At 44.7% G+C, this 20,335-nt stretch overlaps 1 protein-coding gene across 1 annotated transcript in view; it reads right to left on the bottom strand.

Moving 5' to 3' along the window:
• The window catches only part of GPAT2 (glycerol-3-phosphate acyltransferase 2, mitochondrial), a 63,848-nt gene that overhangs the window by 30,041 nt on the left and 13,472 nt on the right, over positions 1 to 20,335 (bottom strand). Inside the window, exons 4-11 of the mRNA XM_088151910.1 lie at positions 18,790 to 18,921; positions 14,482 to 14,581; positions 13,189 to 13,325; positions 11,145 to 11,244; positions 6,858 to 7,067; positions 4,741 to 4,851; positions 3,724 to 3,809; positions 2,621 to 2,739 (exon numbers count right to left, since the gene is read on the bottom strand). Of these exons, the coding sequence (XP_088008036.1) occupies positions 2,621 to 2,739; positions 3,724 to 3,809; positions 4,741 to 4,851; positions 6,858 to 7,067; positions 11,145 to 11,244; positions 13,189 to 13,325; positions 14,482 to 14,581; positions 18,790 to 18,921 (995 nt within the window). The remainder of the gene's footprint in view (positions 1 to 2,620; positions 2,740 to 3,723; positions 3,810 to 4,740; positions 4,852 to 6,857; positions 7,068 to 11,144; positions 11,245 to 13,188; positions 13,326 to 14,481; positions 14,582 to 18,789; positions 18,922 to 20,335) is intronic.

Here is a 20,335-nt window from a genome sequence, read left to right as displayed (position 1 = left end):
ACCCAACATTTGGCTGGCTAAGCTTCTCCTTCTTCTCCTCCTCTTCCTTCTTTCAAATGTCTTTGATGTATCTTACCCTTTCCATGCCTACTTTACACACCCAGAATTTGGGTACAAGGTCGGAACAGCCCCCCTCCTCTACTGTTGCTGCCAGTTAACGCTCAGTTCCTAAGCAGTTCCTGCCATGTCTCACTCAACCTGACGTGGGAACAAACCATCTGCACGTAGCATTCTGTCTGCCGGCACATGTGTCCTTGACAAAGAAACAACACCCTTCTCTTCACCTCTGGGATGTAGAAGGGACCCAGATGGCACGTCATCCAAGTAGGTAACATACAGGCAGGCACAGGCAGCAGAAACACAACACAAATGCATCCACAATAACATGTCAGAGCGGGGTGAAAACAGCCTGCTTCTGCTTAGAGCTTTCTCCTGATGTCTAGCCAGGGAACTAAGTAACCCAAGAGACACTGAGACTTGAGAGCTGGAAAATCTCACTTAGACATGCACTTCTTTAGCTGAACATCTCTGGATGAAGTGTTCTGGGAATCCAGAAGGTTTCTCAAAGTCTAATTTCTTGTTTTCCAACTTCTGAGAACGAAAGAACATGTTCTATGCTAAATACTCTATGTTTATTTCATTCTTACACTGAAAAAGGTTGTATTTTTGTACTTTATTCATCACTTTACATTCAGGACTTGCCCTTCTTCCAGGAGGCTGGAGGGAGAAGACAGAAGCATGTTCTCCCCAGTTTTACTCCCCAAATAATCCTTGGGATTGGTCCAAGATAGTCTCTCAGAGATGCTCTAATGCAGGGTTTTTCAAACTGTGTTCCACAAAGCCCTATCGATGCATGAGAACTCGATGGGGTCCCTGAGAGAGTATTGGGGAGGGGGGAAAGGAGTTCACTCAAACACAGCCAATTTTCTGTCACTAGAACTTTGTTTCTCGATCAGGACTTCTGGGATTCCATGGGGCTGGAAAACTTTGAAAATTTCTGCTCTGCAGGCTGGCTTCATGCTTAAGGCAGGACTAGAACTCATGGTCTACTGGTTTCTAGCCTGGTGCCTTTAATCACTACACCAGGGGTTCCCAACCTGGGGTGCCTGCACCCCTAGGAGATGCGAGATGGAATTCCAGGGGGTGCGACAATTTTATGCACTGAGTTAAAAGCTTATTTTTTTAAGTTCAATTTGTTCACCCACATTAGAAATTAGACTTCTTCATCTTCAAATGTGATATTACTTTTGTAGAGGACGTGAACATTAATCAAACATTTCCTAGGGGTGTGGGGCATAGAAAAGGTTGGGAACCACTGGGAACCACTGCACTACACCAAACTAGCACTCACAATTTTAACAACACCAGCTTCTTTCAAGCAGGTGCCAGCCGGAATTATTAGACTGTGGCCCTCATCATCCCAGCATGCCCTTGGTCACTCAGGCAGGGGAAAATGGGAATGGAAGCCTAAGCACCTGGAGGGCACCAGCTACACATGTCATCCTGATGGAAAAGAAGCCCAATCTTGGTTTCTGAATGAGTCAACCATCCTTCTGACTGGAAATTGGTTGGACAACTCCAGCACCAGCATAAAAAGTGACACCTTGCTATGCTTCTGGTAGCCAAAAGTCAGAAAAAGTCTGGTATTCTTTTCAGACTAAACACTGTATTAAAAGGTGTCAGCTTTCATGCACAAAAGCTTATGCCTTTTAATAAAGAGTGCTACTTTTTAGAAAAAGTTTTGGCTATCATAGAAGAACCATAATGTAGCCTACTTCAAACACATTGTGCAAAGACCTAATTCTCTGGAGAAGGCTCTAATGCTGGGAAAGGTGGAAGGAAAGAAAAGAAGAGGACAACTAGCAGCAAGGTGGAGGGACTCGGTTACAGTAACAATGGAAGCACCATCGGAAGACCTGAAGGATCAAGCTGGGGACAGAACTTCCTGGAGAAAACCTATCTATGGGGTCACTAAGACCCAACAGCAACTTCATGGCACTCCATCCATCCATCCATCCATCCATCCATCCATCCATCCACCCATCCATCCATCCATCCATCCATCCATCCATCCATCCATCCATTCATCCATCCATTTCTATCTGGGCAAGTCATACAATTCCCAGAGAGGCCCATAGTCCTGAAAAAGATGAAAGGAAAGAGGACAACCAGCAGCAAGGTGGATAGACTCAGTCACAATGGCGATGGGTGTACCATTGGAAGGCCCGAAGGACCAGGTTGGGAACAGATTGTCATGGAGAAAATCTATGTGGTTGCTAGAAGTCAACAGTAACTTGATGGCACATAATCAATCAATCAATCAATCAATCAATCAATCAATCAATCAATCAATCAGAGGAACACAGATCTCCTCTTACAATGTCTGCAACAGGCAGTATCAGATGCTCAAACTCAGCTGAGGGTGAGCAGAAAGAAGGGAGCTTGCTGCTGAGACTCCTTCAGGAGCAAAGCAAACACAGAGGGATGGGTAGGAATAGAAGGACGGCCCTGATTTTTCACTCATGCCCCATTCCAGGTTCCTCTCGCCAATGAAGCTGCCCAGGAATTGACCATCTAGGAGTCTTTTTTTGCAAGCAGATGAGACAGGGCAACTACTTACCACTCAGAGCATGTATGGTCAAATTGTCCAGCAGAACCTGTTCCTCTGTGGTCAGTGCCACGACATCTTGGGAGCTCGTCGGCCAACATTCAACTTTCTCATAATCCAGAATGCTGGAGCTATTAAACAAGACAGGAGAATGAGGATAAGGTGAATAGGAGCTTTTTGGATCAATACTGCTTTATCTATCTATCTATCTATCTATCTATCTATCTATCTATCTATCTATCTATCTATCTATCTATCAATCATCTCTATTAAAAGTGGCTTCCCTGCCCAGGCCCTTTATGACTTTTTTTGGCTTCAGGGTTTCATTACATATGTAATATGTCTGTGGAAAAAACACAGCAATTAATGATGTTAATGTGATGAAGAATTATACTGCAGAAATATGGAACTGAATGTCTTATGAAGAACACTGGCTCTATCAAGGCTGAGGTTCAGCAAAGAGAATGATCCTGTTGGTGGAAAGAAATTTATACAGATCTGACAGATGCATTCTTTATTGATTTTTGAAATTTCTGTATACATTTAAAATAGGAGATGAAGCAATGTATTTTCATACAGTCTAGATCAGTGTTTCTCAACCACGGCAACTTTAAGATCTGTGGACTTCAACTCCCAGAATTTCCCAACCAGTGTGCTGGTTAGGGAATTTTGGGAGTTGAAGCCCACAGATCTTAAACTTGCTAAGGTTGAGAAACACTGGCCTAGATAAAATAATGGGTCAAAAGAAATGATCTAATCCTATATTAATATTATATGGATCTTTTTATTTCTTCAGTTTTAGTTCATTCTAATCATTATTATGTACAAATGCTTTTAACTGTGTTATCATTGTGGGAATTTTTTTTATTACATTTCGATTGTTATATTTTATAAAGAGATAAAGTCTTGCCACTTCGACCCACTGAATGACTGACTTCTCATCTAGAAGAGATTCTAAATGAACTGGGGAGACCTTTTGAGTTCCTTTCTAGCTGTCTTCCCGTGATCCAGCAGATGTTGGGTCTCTTCACCTGCAGTTGGGTCTTTCCATCTTCCTCAGTCTGGGCCTCGCCCTTACAGCGTGGTGTGTCTCCACAACTCTCACACAGACTTACCACTTGCCAAGAATTTCAGGTAAGAGGAGTTCCTCCAAGAGCTTCTTGGAGCTGCTCTGCCTGAAAAAGCTGTTCATCACAAAGTCCTAGGAAGAAAGAAAGAGGACCTGATTGCAGTGACATCTGAGGCTGGCGTACAACCTGTTGGCTGCAGAAACATCCCCCCCCACCCCCACCAGCCAACATTTTCTTCAGGCACCGAGGTCTACCATCTGCAGTGACCTTGTGGGTGAGTGGGGATAACTTCACTTTGTTCCACGCCTTGTGGTCTTTTTTCACCCCCCCATATTGGAGACATTGGGGGTTCAGAATACATGGGGGCGAAATCTATCAGAACTTGGAGGCATCTATTTTACTTCTTTAAAACAGAGTGAAAACATTCTTCAACAGTTTGCTGCCAAGTGCCATGATTCTGGCTGGGTCTGGGTTGCCCATCTCCATTCTAGGGAGAAGGATTCACTACTGTCAGCCGTTCAAGGTAGACCAGACTAGGAACCCAAAGTCACGCATGCTAATTCTACGTTTATTACAAGGTTACGGTAACAGAGTTTTGCAAGTCTGAATGCACTTCCCCCTTCCTGGCCTTTATCTTTGTGAGAACTAGGGAGGGTCTTCTCTGAGACGCTTTCTCAAACTACACGTCTGCCCCGGGCTCAGATTTCTTTTATCCGACTGTGGTCTTGGTTGTGTCTCTTCCTCCTGTTCTTCAAAGTTATTCCTTCTTCCCTTTGCAACTACTAGCCAGCAACCACTTTTCCCCACAATTAGGACAGGGGTGTCTGTGTGTGCCCATGTGCCTCACAAAATTCAAGATGGCAGCCACCACTCTGCAATTGAGGCCCCCGCCCCTTTATAATGTGCACCCCACATGCAAGACTGAAGGGCACCACAACACATGCATAACAAAGGCGGGGCTTCCATCACGCAGCCACGGTTGCATCGTGAAGTTTCCCACGCACACCCTTGCACAGATGCTGCCAAGTCAGGGTGGAGGTCAAAGGGGCCTCCTCTTCATACCTGCAAAGAGAAGGGCTGAGCGAGATCGATCCGGACGCAGCCCAGTCCTCGACAAGCTGCTCGGCAGAGAGTCCACACAGTGGTCCAGAGCCCAATAGTCTGGGTGGGGTTCTGGGAAACAGAACAAGCAGTCCAGACATCAGTTGTGGCCACCATTGGGACTTTTTGACCCCCTCCCTGTGGACACCCTGGTTGTGTCATTTGCTTGGCTTCAGTTTGGACTCTGGACCAAACAGGGCAGCAGAATTAGGCAGAAACATGCAGAGGAGGTAGAGCAGGCTGGGAGAACTTTTAAATTCTCCTTCAGGTATTTGTTGCAGTCCCAAGGAAGATCTAGGACTATGGAGGACATCTCTAGGCCAGCCCACTTCCTAGCCAGTCCATTTTCCTACTTGCAGCTACTTGTTGTTAAGCTTCTTACCAAAGCATTCAAAAATGAGCTTCTCCCGTCTGAAAGGACCGTGGAGCTATTTACCCGACATCCTGAACCCAGGAGAGAAAAGCTCCATTCGAGGATGGCGGAAGCTCTGCAGAATGGCCTCAGCTTGGCCTCCAGCAAGCAATCTGCGCCTCTCTGTTTTGACTAGCTCCCACTCAGATAAAACAAAATGGGAATCCCTTCACACATGAGCTGCAAATACAGGCAACACAACAAGCAACACGTGTGCCCTGAATGAATTAAAGTGAATACATTTAATTTCTATTCCTTTCTATTTCTAGAACCTCCATCCACTGTTCCCTTCTGAGGTCAACAACATATACAACATTAAGATAATGGCATTCCTCAGTCCAGCATTTTCCAGATGTCTTGGAAAAGGGACCTGCAGAATTCCCAACTCTACCACATCTGGAAGATGCTGGATTATAAAGGATGGAGACAGATGACAGACAGACAGATAATAGTATTTATTCTCCAAATGCTGTACAGATAGTCCTTGCCTAACGACCACAGCTGGGACCAGAAACTCAGTTGTTGAGCGAAGCAGTCATTAAGTGAGAGGCTCACACTGCTTTGCTCAATGACTGCAATCTGGGCACTCCCAGTTGCAGTCATTAAGTGATCTCCCAGGTCGTTAAGCAGACAAAGTGAAAGAGCTATCTACTGAAGCATTTCAGCTCTTTGCTCTGTCCTCTTTCCCCTCCCCTCTCTCAGCGGTGAGCTGAAATCCCAACGATTTCAGCTCCCTGCCTTTGCATGGTTGAAAGGGGAAGGAAAACCTTGCAGTGGTATGAAGGCAGGCACTTCAAATTGTGAAGATTTGAGCTCCGAAAGTGCCCACCGCTGTGTCCCCTCCGCTTGCAACCTTCCCTGCCGGCAGGGAAGATTGCAAATGGCAATCACCTGATCGCAGGGCGCTTGGCAACTGGTTGTAAATGCAAGCTGGTTGCCAAGTGCCCGAAAGGTGACCACGTGTCCACGGGGGATGGGGCGGTGCGATGTTTTATGATGGCCGGAAGTGTTTTACGGGCTCTAAAACGCCCTTTCCGAGGCCATCATAATTCTGAACCGTCGTGAAACGAATGGTTGTTAAGCAAGGACTACCTGTAGTTCATGTAGCTTGACAGGGACCAGATGTACAGAACAAGGAAGCATTACTGAGCTACTGGGGAGAGGAGACACACACCACTGTTTGTAGAAATGCAAAAAACAAAAACAACCACAAAAAAACAAAAATTAAGGAGAAGAGAAAACTCTAATGCCAAGTGTTGGGGGTAGAGTGGGACTGAAAGCTGAAGAAGATAATTATTTTATGTCCAGAAGTGCCATGGCTGCTAAAAAGGAAAATGCTGGAGCTCTTCTAACGGAGGCTGAAGTGGATCCTCCACTGATCAGATTCTCCACTGAACAGATCCTACACCAGTGTTTCTCAACCTTGGCCACTTGAAGATGTGTGGACTTCAACTCCCAGAATTCCCCAGCCAGCATGTTGAAGTCCACACATCTTCAAGTGGCCAAGGTTAAGAAACACTGTCCTCCACTGATCAGCCCTAGATGACCTTCAAGTTTCCTTCCAAGTCTAGGACTCTCTGATCCTCCTCTCCATTTTCTTGCAGCAGCCCCATTTTTTTAAAGCCTGAAAAGCTTTGCAGGGGCCTTTGGCCACCACTGTCCTTACCTCCTGCCCCCAGTGAATGAAGTCAGGAGTCTTCTCATAGGAGATACCAACGGGCACTATCATGATGTCCGGGATAGCACCAGTGTGATAAGCGTTTAGCACCAGGCTCAGCCAGGCTCTACTGGAGGGGGAGAGCTGCTGCAACCCAGAAAAGACCTCTTCCAAGAAGATCAGCAGGGGTTGCTTGCTCAGGAGGAGTTCTTCGATGTACTAGGAGAGAAGACAGGAAAACTGTGTACGGGATGACCATCCTTTCCCACACGATGGAAACTTTTATATGCATCTTATGCTCAGCGTCATGCTGTGATTAAAATAAGGAAGCTAGTCGCTCCTTTTCAGACTAACCAATCTGATTAAAAAGTATAAGCTTTTTAATAAAACTTTATCAGCCTGAAAAGGGGCTATCAGAGTCCTCCTTAAAGTACTTGGAGATCACGATACACTTACTGTTCATGCAACGTTCATGGAGCTCCCAATGCTCTGATGAAGTGAGCTACAGCTCTCAAAAGCTTCTGCCTTTTAATAAAATGGGTTAGTTGGAAAAGGGGCTATCAGACCTCTCCTGATTCTGGGTTAACACAGACTAACATGGCTCTCCTCCTACAGGGTGGTGATTTAGGTGTTGACCTAAGAGATCCAAGTTCAAGTTCTGGCCCAACTCCAAAGCCCCATGGGTGACTTTGGGCCAATCCTTCTCCCTCAACCCACCTTACTCCACAGGGTTGTTCTTGCGATGGGGATAGAATAGGGGGTGACCTTGACCATCCACAGAAACAGCCAATATAATAAATCTACAAGTCCACTTTATCAGACTCGATTATTGCAGGCAGATTAGATAAAACTGCCCACACGGCCATCAAAAAAGATAATGAGTGAAAAAAAAAATCTGGAAACAATCAAATGCAACACGTTCAAAGGATTTCTAACACTTGTGTGCCAACTGAACCACGAGGCGTCATTCACAATAGCTACAAATGACAACATCATCCTTTGTGTGTCTCCTTTAGAAGAGAGGAAACCAGCAACCTCAATTAAGCCTTGAATGAAGAGAAAGCTCACTGCTCTTTTTACATTTCTTCTTCCTTTCTTTTCAAAAAAAATCTTTGAAGATAAGATGAGAAGCAGGGGGAGGTCTAAAGATAGTTTTCAGAGAGTGTGGCAGGGTATCAGTTGACCGCTCTCTGTTCTTCTCCATGACCAGGAAAACTTGAAAAATACACTGCAGTTTGTTCAAATTTGAAAAATACATTGCTAGAGAACTTGTACCGTTTTTGACTGGCCAGGTTCACTTGGAATGTTGAGCATGGGATTTTAATTCTGGAAGCGTGTATGGAATAGATACACACTTAGGAGGATTGGACCCAGCACGTGGACTGAGTACTGTCTTTGAAACTATTCATCTGGGAAGAAGAATCCCAGCTTCTTCTCCCAAACAGGCCCAACAAGGGGAGGGAGAGCATTTGTTCAAAGCGAAGGTCCATAGAAGGAGCCAAGATCTTTTCCTTTCAAAGTTGAATAGCAGTCACATCATCGTTGTCATCATCAATTGTGAACTAGACACCATCCTCTCCATCTCCCCATAAGAACTGAAGAAGGGTCTTCTTCAGTTTGAAAGGAGGGAAAACATGGGCAAGGAATGATATAACTAAGGTCCATAAAACAATAGACTGTTTGCAAACATGGTTTGAGAAAGACCTTCCCTCCAGGACTGACAATTCAATGTCCTTCTTCATGTGGCTTATTCTCCACCCAGAACATACAGCTGCAAGAAGAAATAAGAACCACAGAGAGATGCCCCCAAGTTAGAGAGTGAAATGGAACCTCCATGTTCTACAACCAACCTCCAACGATCAGCGGCTGGAGGCAAGGCACTGGGGCAGAGCCATCTCTCTTAGTCCAGCCCTTTCCAGCCACTGGTGGGATTTCCCAACGTCAGCCACCTCAGCTATCTGTTGATGGTACATCCCATACAGGGTCTTTTCCTGCCATGGCACTTCCTTTGCTCGAACTTCCTCCCATGTCTGCTGCTGCCTCAGACATTCCCTCAGCAGATCCTCTTAGAGTGCCATCTTACTGATGTACTCCTGGATGCTCTGGGTTTCATCCAGGGCAGTGGCTTTGACACTCACCAGACCCCACCACCCTCTTTCCGGCTGGTGTAGAGTCTCTGGGTGTTGGACTTGGGGTGGAAACCTCTGTACAGTGTGAGGAGCTTCCGGGTCTTCACATCGGCAGCCTCCATGTCCTCCTTTGGCCAGCTCACTATACCAGCAGGATATCTGATGACTGGCAGGGCGTATGTGTTGATGGCGTGGATCTCTATATATTCCAGAGCCGTCTGACTCCCCAGGCCGTACGGCGCTCTCCTGCTGGACCTGTGCAGGCTATGTTCTCCTGAAAGGAACCCGTCCTCTGAAGATGGCCACAGCCTCCAGGGAGAGGAACGCATGTAAGATTTGCGTGCATGCCTTAGGCATCATGTAAGCATATCAGGAGCAACAGAGGCAGCTGGAGGGATGGATCCAAGGCCAATACCCCACGCAGCCGCCCTCCTTCTCTGCCATGGCTGTAGCTCTCCTTCAGCAGCTACGAGGGCCAGCTCCAGTCCTTCTCCATTTCCAGCTGGATGTTTGCATCTAGGTAATAATGAGAACTCCCAAGGGTCAGTCCCTCCGCAGGGCCAGGTCGGAGGTGACCAGGAATCTCCCAAGGTCATTCCAAAGGAATAAAAGGACTCCACCCCAATGTGGGCCACTGAGGAATCCCAGCTGGTCTACCACACACGGCTGTTGTACAGAAGACATGGATCCTTCCACACGTGCCTCTTCAAACCCCTCAGAGGGAAAATCATACTCACTGTGTGGGTATGGAAACCTCTGTACAGTGCAAGACTGCCCATTTGGGGGTGGGCAGTGGACAGACGTGGCATCTGACTGCCTCGTGGGCACTCTCACAAAACGGCAGCCAGGAGAGTTTGGCTAGTCACAAAACCCCACTTCCCCAAAGGCTGTCCCACCCTCCCAGCCCCACAAGATGGCCCTGACTGCACGTCCATGGCCAACCAAGCTGCTGGGCTGAAGCCAGTCAGCATTTTCATTTTTAGTTTATTCAATTATTGCACTTTATCCTGTTCAATTATTGTACTGTATTGTATTTTACTTTATTTTATGACAGCCAGTGGGGCAGAGGCACTTGCATACGTTAAGATAATGCTGGAGCCTGGAGAATATTTATCAGTTATCAAGGTTGTTGTGATCGGTTTTTAGATTTGTAGTCCGTCTTTCCTTCAAGAGCTCCCAATGGTGCAGGCCGCTCTCCCTCCCACTCTTTCCCTCACTGACAACCCTGCAGTGTAGGTTGGCTAAGAATGATGGGCTAAAGTCATCCAGTGATTTTATAGGTCAGCGCGGCTTTAAATCTGGTTCTGCCCATTCACTGCTATACCTCACTGGCTCTTGGGGCAGAGACCTCGCCCGATGCAATGGGAGGTGTCTGCAGACAACCCAGCAGGATCCTCCAGGTACAGAAGGATCACACAGAGAAGCAACCCGGCGGGATCCTTGAGGTTCAGAATGATCACAGGGAGAAACACATGCTTCTTTGTGTGATCATTCTGAACCTCAAAGATCCTGCTAGGTTGTCTGCAGAAACCTCCCATCGCATTGGATAAGGTCTCTGCCTTTTCAACTTGCACTTTTCCAATCTGAAAAAGCGTGAATTGAAATACAGGTAGTCCTCGACTTATGACCACAATGGGAGCAGAACTTCATCATTAAGCAATGCTGTTGTTAAGTGAGTTGTGCCCAATTTTACAACCTTTTTTGGTGCAGTCATTAAGTGAATTTGGCTTCCCCCATTGACTTTGCTTGTCGGAAGCCCCCTGGGAAGGTCGCAAACGGCGATCACGTGACTGCAGGATGCGGAAACTGTTGTAAATACATGCTGGTTACCAAGTGCCTGAAGTTTGATCACGTGATTGTGGAGACACTGCGATGATCATAAGTGCAAGAACCAGTTGTAAATCACTTTTTTTCAGCACCATCATAACTTCAGTCATTAAACAAATGGTCGTAAATCAAGGACTACCTGTAGCCAATTTAATCCAAGCATTAAAGAAGTGGTTACATTCACAGGCCTCCAGCCAAACGTTTGAAGTCACTTCAGACTCCCTGGATAACCCCCTAGGTCCTTCCATCATTAACAGCAAGGCCCTCCCAGCCCCCCATTCGCTCCCAGCCCCAAGCAGTCCACATTTCCCTGTCCTCAAAGATCAAATGCTCAACTCACTGAAGCCACCACAGCTCTGGAGAGGGCGCCTTCGTCACTGTCCCATCTCTGCCCCACTCCCTGGGGCAGGAACACCCCTCCCAGAGAGGCCAGCAGGGCCCTGGACCAAGAGGAATAAGAAAGCCGTTAGTTTACAGTGAGATAAAAAGTATCTGGCCTTTTTGCAAATATTCAGAAATACAGGGAGACATTTGCTCTGCAGGGCAGGATTCTATCTCTTGCAAATCTTCACTGCCTTTTGGCATGCTGAAGTTGGAGAGCCTCCCCCCCCACCCCAAATGTGGAGAAATAAGGTCTGAAACATGAAGGTCAGGGATAAGGTGTTTGAGGGGCAGGAAATGGGATTCTAGCTTCAGCTCAGGGGCTCAGAAGTAAGGGAAAATGTGCAAAAATAAATATAAGCGTGCATTTAAGTGTGCACTTAAGTTAGCCTGCAGGCCCTCCTTGACTTAGAACAGGGTTTCTCAACCTCGACAACTTTAAGAGGTGTGGATTTCAACTCCCAGAATTCCCCAGCCAGCCATGTTGGCTGGGGAATTCTGGGAGTTGAAGTCCACACCTCTTAAAGTTGCCGAGGTTGAGAAACCCTGAGTTAGAGAATCAAGAAAGCCTTGGTTCTGAATTGTGTGTTTCCTAATAGGGTGACTCAAGACCCCAAAAGTCTCCAGATGGTAAGCTAAATTCCGCATGTTCGTTGTGGGCAGAACACATCCCGCCAATTATTAAAACACTGTTATTTCATTTAATAATGCTCATGAAATTGGATTTATTAGAAACAAATGGCACTCAGCCTTGGCAAAAGTGGTAAAAGCTTTTTCCAAGACAGAGCCTCCCACACAAATTGCAAAAGAAGGAGACAGGTAAAAGGAAGGGAGAACTGCACAGGAAATGAAGATTACTGGCTAACTAGCAGTTGGGGTGGAAAAAAAATCAGAAGTGGAGAAGCCTTACTCAGAAATGTTAGTTGTGCTTTGAACAACATCCTCTCCTTCATCTTGACAAATGCTACAATCCTCACTTCTGTATCCACATTTACATTTCAGGCAACCCACACACCGAGGAACAGTGTTTCATGTCACTTAATGAGTTTATGGCCAAAATTATATCTGAACCAAAGATACCCTGACTTTCATTTTAACTACTGCGTTACATGGAATCCAAATTCATCCTGCCCGGGGTTTGCATGGGACAATCCAGTGGAATATATTTTTGGATAATAAACTGGAACAAGGATAAGCTTCACCAAACATACAGGGAGTCCCCAGGTTAAGAACTCCCAGATTACAGACAACCCATAGTTAAGAACGGGACCTACTGTAGCAAAATTCGAGTTAAATACACAAGGATTCGAGTTAAATACACAATGGTTCAAGTTCATTACATAATACAATTTTTACAGTATTGTACAATAATATTGTTCTGGCTTACATACAAATTCGACTTAAGGACAGACCTTGGGAACGGAACTCGTTCGTAAACTGGGGACTCCCTGTATTAGTCTGAATTTCTCCCCCAAGTAGTTGGTTGTTAAATGGGAGATGAGCACCCTGGAGAAATACACGAGAAAGCATAGGATCTAACTCCACAAGATGCAAGTCCAACTTATAACTTACCCGCATGTCAGATTAATATATTGTTTATTTTGTCTATTTTTTTCTTTATCGTGTACAAACAATAAGTAACAATACAGTGGAGACATTAGTATTAAATATTCAGCTGAAGACAGAAGCCTTTATTGGACAACAAATATTTTGATGTAATTTGCAGTTGTTTATTAATCCTATATTTAGCTTTGGATATAAAATTTAAACCTTATGCTCAGAGCACCAAGGTTACAAATCATAGTTAACACTGATATCAACCCCTTCCTGTTCTCTATCTTTAAAGGTTCGAGTTATCTAAACATTAGTGCATTAATCATTTCTAGTCAATACTGCATAAAAAGCACTGAATCAATATAATGTATTACTCAGGTCTTATAATAACATAATAAAGCAGATTTTTTAAAGAAAGATTAAAATATTGTCCAATATGTTGAATCTACCTGTAGGTTGGAGTGAAGGTTTTGTTCTCCCAAGCCACTCTAGGCATGGTTACACCCTGGGAGAGGAAAAGGAGAGGAAGCCACAGACCATCCAGTTGAGATTTGTGAGTTGAAAGAAAAACCATGGGGGTATTCTCCTGGTTGTAGGGGAAAAATATAGAGATTAAGTCCTAGCAAGAGGGAATAACATGGGGATGCACTCCAAAAGGGGTATATAAGGAAGAACTATTTCGGTGCTCTGAAGATCAGGGGCTCCGAAGCTTTGACTCAAGGATTATGGTTCCTGAATACAGGTAGTCCTACTTAACAACCATTCGTTTAGGGACCATTTGAAGTTACAACGGTGCTGAACAAAGGGACTTACAACCGGCCCTCGCACTTACAACCGTTGCAGCACCCCCATGACCACATGATTGTGATCCGGGCACTTGGCAACCAGCTCGCACTTACGATGGTTGCAGTGTCCCGGGGTCACGTGATCGCCATTTGCGACCTTCCCAGCTGGCTTCCGGCAAGCAAAATCAATGGGGAACTGTGTGATTCACTTAACAACCACATGAGTCCAAAATGACTAGAGGGCATGTTGGTAGGAAAGACAATCTTGGAAGAAATGTTCAGATTACATCCAAATCTGTATGACAAAGACCAACATTAAAATAAAAGAGGTGGTAAATCAAAGGTTGTTCTTGTTCTTATTTATTAAACTTGTATACTATTGCTTTTCCACCTCCAAACCATGGATTTGGAGCCAGTTATTCAGAATATCGCAGACTGCAAGAAGAATCAATTAATCACTTTTGGATCAATTAAAGTTTGGATGTTCCCTTCAAGCAACGAATGGCAAGCAGGAACCTAGATAGTTTGGACACGCAATGGGGGCGGATGGTGGACTAGGAAAAATTATGCTTGATAAAACTGTAGATAGGAGGAGGAGGAAGGGAAGATAATAGATAAGCTGATGGATGTGATCAAAGAAATTCCTAGAATGCCGTTAGAAGGGCTACTAATTACTTATTACTAAACTGAGGTCAAGATGACAAGCATTTATCTAAAGTCACCAGGAGTCAAACTCATCCTGATGGCACCTAACTAACTACCTCCTAGGGTGTCCAAAAGGTTAAATGCTCAACAGTTAAGAGGATGCCCCTTTGGATGATGCAGAAAGGTCAGAGGTTTTCATCACCCAGAAGCCTGGGGTAGCCAACTGCACATTCCTATTTCCCCAATGATCCATTTCTTCCCTCAACCACTGCAAAGGAAAAGACCAGCTCTCAGGAAGACATATTCTCTTACCACCTCTCCTGCTCTGCGCACCATCTCCAGCTGCCCTTTGTGGACTATCACTCTGAGGAACATATGGTTCAGGAATTTTAGCAGAACCCAGTGACAGAACCTAAGGGAAGAAAAGGTGTTGAGGGCCAGAGAATCAGGACACTCTGCTCAGCAGCTTCTAAAGGGGCTTGGTGGGGTTGACCATAAGCTCCATAGTCAGGGAGAGATGGGCATTCTATCATCTGCTGCATTTTTCAACAAGGGGAACTTCCTTAGTCATCTCACCTTGCTGGATAGGTTCTCTTCCAACCTAAGAAGGCAAATCAATGACACTTTGGCATGTTGTGGACTCACCTTGGCAGCATCACCTGTTTTGGGACTTAATAAAACCCTGGCTGAACTAAAGCAGAGGATCTGGGATCTAGAGATCCAAAATGACAGAGCCAAAGTCTCCCCTTCCTTCTATGTAGCATAACCGCTGTTCCTTCCTGGTCTGTCCCTTGATATTTCTATAACATCTTATATGCTCCACATAGGAGACAATTTACTTTGGCCTGAATTGGGGTGCTACCCATTAGGGTAATAACCAGCAACAGCCGGTAGATCTTTAAGCATCTCATATGAAAGCCCAATTTGCTTCTGTTCAGACTCAGAGGTAGAATCCGTCTCCCACTGGTATTAAAATGTCCATTTTATGGCGATCAAGTTTAATATTCCCCATTGTTAATAATTCTGATTGCTATTGTGACCAGGAGGCTGTTACCCTCCTCCTGGGTGAGACCGCTCTTCAGAAACCTCTAAGAAGGTGGCAAATTGTTTAACCAGAAACTGTCTGGTTCCTCCTCAGTGCTATTAACTGCTCAATGTTTTAGGATTTTCTTGCAATTTTTTTAAAAAAATTCTTTTTTGGATATTGTACTATATACTGGGCTTTTATTGTGTTTGGTCTCGGACTATAAATAAATTTTGATTGAAATGACCTGAAATTAAGTGAGTGTTCTCTTCCTTGCAGACAGATACACTTGCAATGTTGATTCTCCATTCCTGTTGCTGTCCCCCAGCCTGTTTTGTCAACTGGGGTCATCGCAAGAGCCCCAACACATTCCTCAGCTCTTTTTCAAATTAATTGCGTGCACGCCACCCTTGGTTTTCCTATTAGTTCCTATGGTGTGTTAATTTGTAGATGATGAAAGGTAGTGACTTAATAACAACCCTCTTGTACTCTTTGGTTCTTATCTTTAAGCTTCAGAGGCATTTTTCAAAATAAGTCTGCTGTGATTAGCAGCTATCTGCACTCACAATAAGCCACTGCGTGGGTTTGTGCATTTAAAGTTTGTCTCTGCAAATTTATCCCCTTCCCCCACCCCCAAAGAAATCATGGGTTTACAATTAAAAGTGACTTTGGACCTCATGCTAAGCAAAAAAATAAACCAGGTTATGACCGAGCATTGCTTTGCAGACTAAAGTGATGTCAGCAAAGGGGAAGATAAGATAGAAATTTATTTAGCAATTGGTATGGCTCCTAAGGTTCTGGCTTACAAATCTATGCTCAGGTAAGATCAGGATAAAATCCCTAAAATGTTAAAATCATGAAAAAAAAAAACCTAGAAGGCTCCTAGGTTATGGGGAAAGGGGGTGGCGGCTTGTCTCAATTCAAATGGTGTTTTGTTATGTGATATAGGTCCTGCCATGGAAAACAGAAAATTGACTGTCGAAGTTAAGGCTTATCCATCACCAGATCTCCAAAGAGAGTTTTCCTGCTGAAGGCCTGAGAACACAGGGTAGACAAGAAGCAGGGCTAGGGAAAGGGTCTGCAAGGGGGTCAAAACAGTCAAGATGGCGACCACAACCCTGCCATCAAAGCCCCACCTCTTTTTATGTGCGTTGTACAGGACACATTCAAGATGCAACACCTTCTACCATCTGCATCCAGAATTTAAAGATTAAAATGAATATGTTTAGGTTTAATATTGCCAAGAGTCTTTAACACAGTGTTTCTCAACCTCCTCAACTTTACGATGGATGGACTTCAACTCCCAGAATTCCTCAGCCAGCACGCTGGCTGAGGAATTCTGGGAACTGAAGTCCACCCATCTTAAAGTTGAGGAGGTTGAGAAAGACTACTCTGATGCCACCGTGAGATTTCTTTCCAAATTAAAGACAATCAGTGGAAAGTAGGTTGCCTACAAAATATTCCTATACACCGTTCCTTTCAACTTCCTACATTCACAGCCCATTTCTCCAATCTGGCTACCTCCAAAACTAAGGATTCCAGCAAAATATGGGACTGCTGCATCTTTTCTATCTCTTGCCGGGGCAGTTCTGCACTGCTCCCCAAAGATTCATAACAAGCCATTTCTCTCCACCTTGAAACGGAGCGTTAAAGACCCCCTCCGGCACCACTAAGGGAACCAGCATTAATTGAGAGCTAACGAGCTGATAAATTATATCCTAGGTATTGTTCCAAAATCATTTTACATAATCACAAGGTGTATTAAAAAAAATAAATAAAGCAAAAAGAAGGATTAATTCACAACAGTGAGGCCAGGCTGTCCTACTGCTATATTGCTTGGCGGCGGGTTAAGGAGGGCACATTTAATTAAAAGGCTTCAATAAACTATGTGCTTGTTTGCTTGTTTGCTTGACATCATTTTTATAACAACCTCTGGCAAAATCAGCTTGCATCACGGCTGAAGCTTTGGAGGCTTGACATGAATTAAAAAAATTAGGGCTGCTAAAAAAAAAACCCATAACTGTCTTCTCCCATCAATTTCCAAAGCTCAGGAGATACCCACATGGTTTTTCGAATAACCAAGCTGGCCAAACCCACTGAGTTACAGATTTAACATCCCCATAATGCCTAGCTAGCTCAGCTAGCGTCAGCCTCAGTTTCCTTTTTATTGCTTAGCACACTGTCCCGACCAAGCCTGTTTGGCCAGTCTGTAGTGGAACGCATTGTCCCAAAATGGGGGAAGCATGTTAGCTGGCCACAGCCAAGGGTGTTTATTATTTATGTATTGCATTTATGACAAAGTACTCTTGGGCCTCTATGCCTACGAAGATCAGAACTGTGCAAGCCAGGGTATTCCCGGTGATACTGTATGGAAGCAAAAGTTGAACTTTGAAGAAGCAGGATAGGAAGAGGATTGATGCCTTTGAACTTAGAGAAGACTCCTGAGAATACTGGGACAGCCAAGAGGACAAGCCAGTGGATCATCTAACAAATCAACCCAGAGTTCTCCCTCAAAGGCACAAATGACCAGGCTCAAATTATCCTACTTCAGACACATTATGCGAAGATCCAGCTCTCTGGAGAAGGCTCTGATGCTGGGAAAGGTGGAAGGAAAGAGAAGAGGAGGACCAGCAGCAAAGGGGATGGACTCAGTTGCAGCAAAATGGGTGCACCGTTGGAAGACCTGAAGGATCAGGTTGGAGACAGATCATCCTGGACAGGGTCTATCTATGTGGTTGCTAAGGGTCAACACTGAGTTGATGGCACATAATCAATCAATCAATCAATCAATCAATCAATCAATCAATCAGTCAACTCCTAGGCCATGTCAATTCAGAAAATCTAAGTGACTTATAAGTTAGCAAAAATATGTAACATGAACAATAACTATCATATCATCAACTACTGCAAACCCAGTTCAATCAAGCCCCAATGTAATTTTTATAAAACCATAATAAGTAGCCTTGTAGTCAACCTAGGGGCCTACTTACACATTTTTAATCTTAAAATCCCTAAACATTTATCTGCAATCACTGCACGTGCAGAGCAGTGATTCCAGATAAATTCTCTTTAAAGGCCTCCAAGCACTGCTATCCAAGTTCTGCCGTGTACATCCTGGGAAACCCGTGGGCATCTCTCACACAATGGGGTAGACCCCTTAGGAGCTGCCCCCATTTTTCCCAACTCACAAGACCCCATGGACAGACCTGCAGTGTGTGAACACGAAAAGAGGCTGTAAAAGCATTCTGATGAGATCTGGGGCCAAGGCTGGATGGGGTACCAGGAATCTCTTCTGATTGTGAAAAGTGAGAAAGAAATACACTGTGCTTAAATATTCTCCAGAGGCACTGAATTGCAACCCAGAATTCTACTCAAAATCTGAAGGTCCCCAAGATGGAGATGGTCTTGGACACCTTCTGGGAGAACCTGGATGAAAGGCCTCTCCATCTGGACCTCCCTTTTGATTGCCAGAGAAACTGCACAAAATGTGTGTGAAAGCAGCAAGCTGGTCTGTGCTAAAAGCACAGCGGTCCCCTCAACTCCCCTGCACCCCTCAGCTCATCCCAAGACAGGCAAAGGGCAAGATGTGAGCCTACCTCAAGAGGAAAGGGGAGAGGGAGGCTTGTATCTGGCAGAGGATTCTCTGGATTTCCTTCATCCACTGTTCTGCAGACAAGTTGGTCCCTGGAGCATCCCCTGAGCCTTTTGGAGACACAACATCTTGCACTCTGGTTGGAAAAAGAAAAGGGAGGGGGGCGGAGAATGAAAGCATCTTTGTAAGGCATCAGGAATGTCCCAGGGATGAATTCAGTGACTATTCATGTTATAATAGGTACAACCACAAATAAACACTCTTGTTCCTTTATTCTTACAACACTGAACAATGCCAAGGTCACAAAATCAGGAGAGAGAGATGCCTTACCACATCTCACCCTGCTAAGCCCAAAACTCAGTTTGTTGCAAGTGGCCATGCCTTGGAAATTCCAGGCTTCAAAAATCCTATGGAGAGGCAAAGATTATATTTTCAGTGGTGCTTGGGCATGAATGGATGGATGGATGGATGTGTGTGTGTGTGTACAAGTGTACAGGTAGTGTGTGTGTGTGTGTGTGTGTGTACAGGTAGTCTCTGGGTTAAGAATGCCCGGTTTACGGATGACCCATAGCTAAGAACAGAGCCTACTGTAGCAAAATTCAAGCTAAATGCACAGTGATTCGAGTTCATTACACAATACTACCTGTACAGTATTATACAATAATTTTGTTCTGGCTTACATACAAATTCGACTTAAGGGAACAGAACTCATTCTTAAACTGGGAAGTACTTGCATGTGTATATATATATATGTATATGCAGGTAGTCCTCGTCTAGCAACTGCCTTGTGCAGTGACCATTCCTAGTTACAACAGTGACGAAAAAGTAACTTTGCCACCGATCCACGCATTTAAGACCTTTGCTGGTCTGTAAAGCAAAAGAAAGCCAAAGTCAGATTGTAAAACTGTGGTGTTTTGCTTAGCAACCACTTCACTTAATGACCGAATTGCCAATCCCAACTGTGGTTGCTAAATGAGGATGACCTATATACATACACACACACTTCTTTCTCCCAAGCTTGCCATCTCCAAGCAAACAGATCTTGCGGGGTTTCCAAGCAATACAGAAGGCAGCCCAACCTGTTGAACAGCAAACAGCACAGCAAAAAAAGGGGGTGCATGAGGAAAGAAAGAAAAGCGTGTCTCCCAACATCATGCAATTCATGGGCTCGGATCCGCTGTCCAATGGTGGGTCTGCCTCACTGTATGGAAGGGCCTGAAGACACCCTTGCTGCAAAAAGGGGGCTCCTCTGAACCTTAAAGCCTTCAGCACAAGAAGGCTGCTTTTCCTGGATAATACTTTATATATTTCATAGTAACTTATGGGTTTCTAAGGCCACCAAAGGAAAAATTCAAGGCAGTGGACAGAGTGAAATTGTCATAAAAAAGGCATAAATGGAGAGAACAATACAAACAGGGTTCCATCCACCCATTATTCACCAATTGCCATGTCAGAGATGCCAATCCATGTTTGATGTACAAGAATACTATTAAAAGAGCATTATTAAAAGGTTAGGATAGCCAAAGGAAAGTCCCCTGAAGCCAAGCTTG

The sequence above is a fragment of the Python bivittatus genome, unplaced genomic scaffold (genome assembly GCF_059951505.1).
Source record: "Python bivittatus isolate LINGU-HERP-01145 unplaced genomic scaffold, Pbiv_v1 ctg000680_np1212, whole genome shotgun sequence".
NCBI classification, from domain to species: domain Eukaryota; kingdom Metazoa; phylum Chordata; class Lepidosauria; order Squamata; family Pythonidae; genus Python; species Python bivittatus.
The sequence above is the reverse complement of the archived record's forward strand: the minus strand, read 5'-3'. Positions and strand labels throughout refer to the sequence as shown.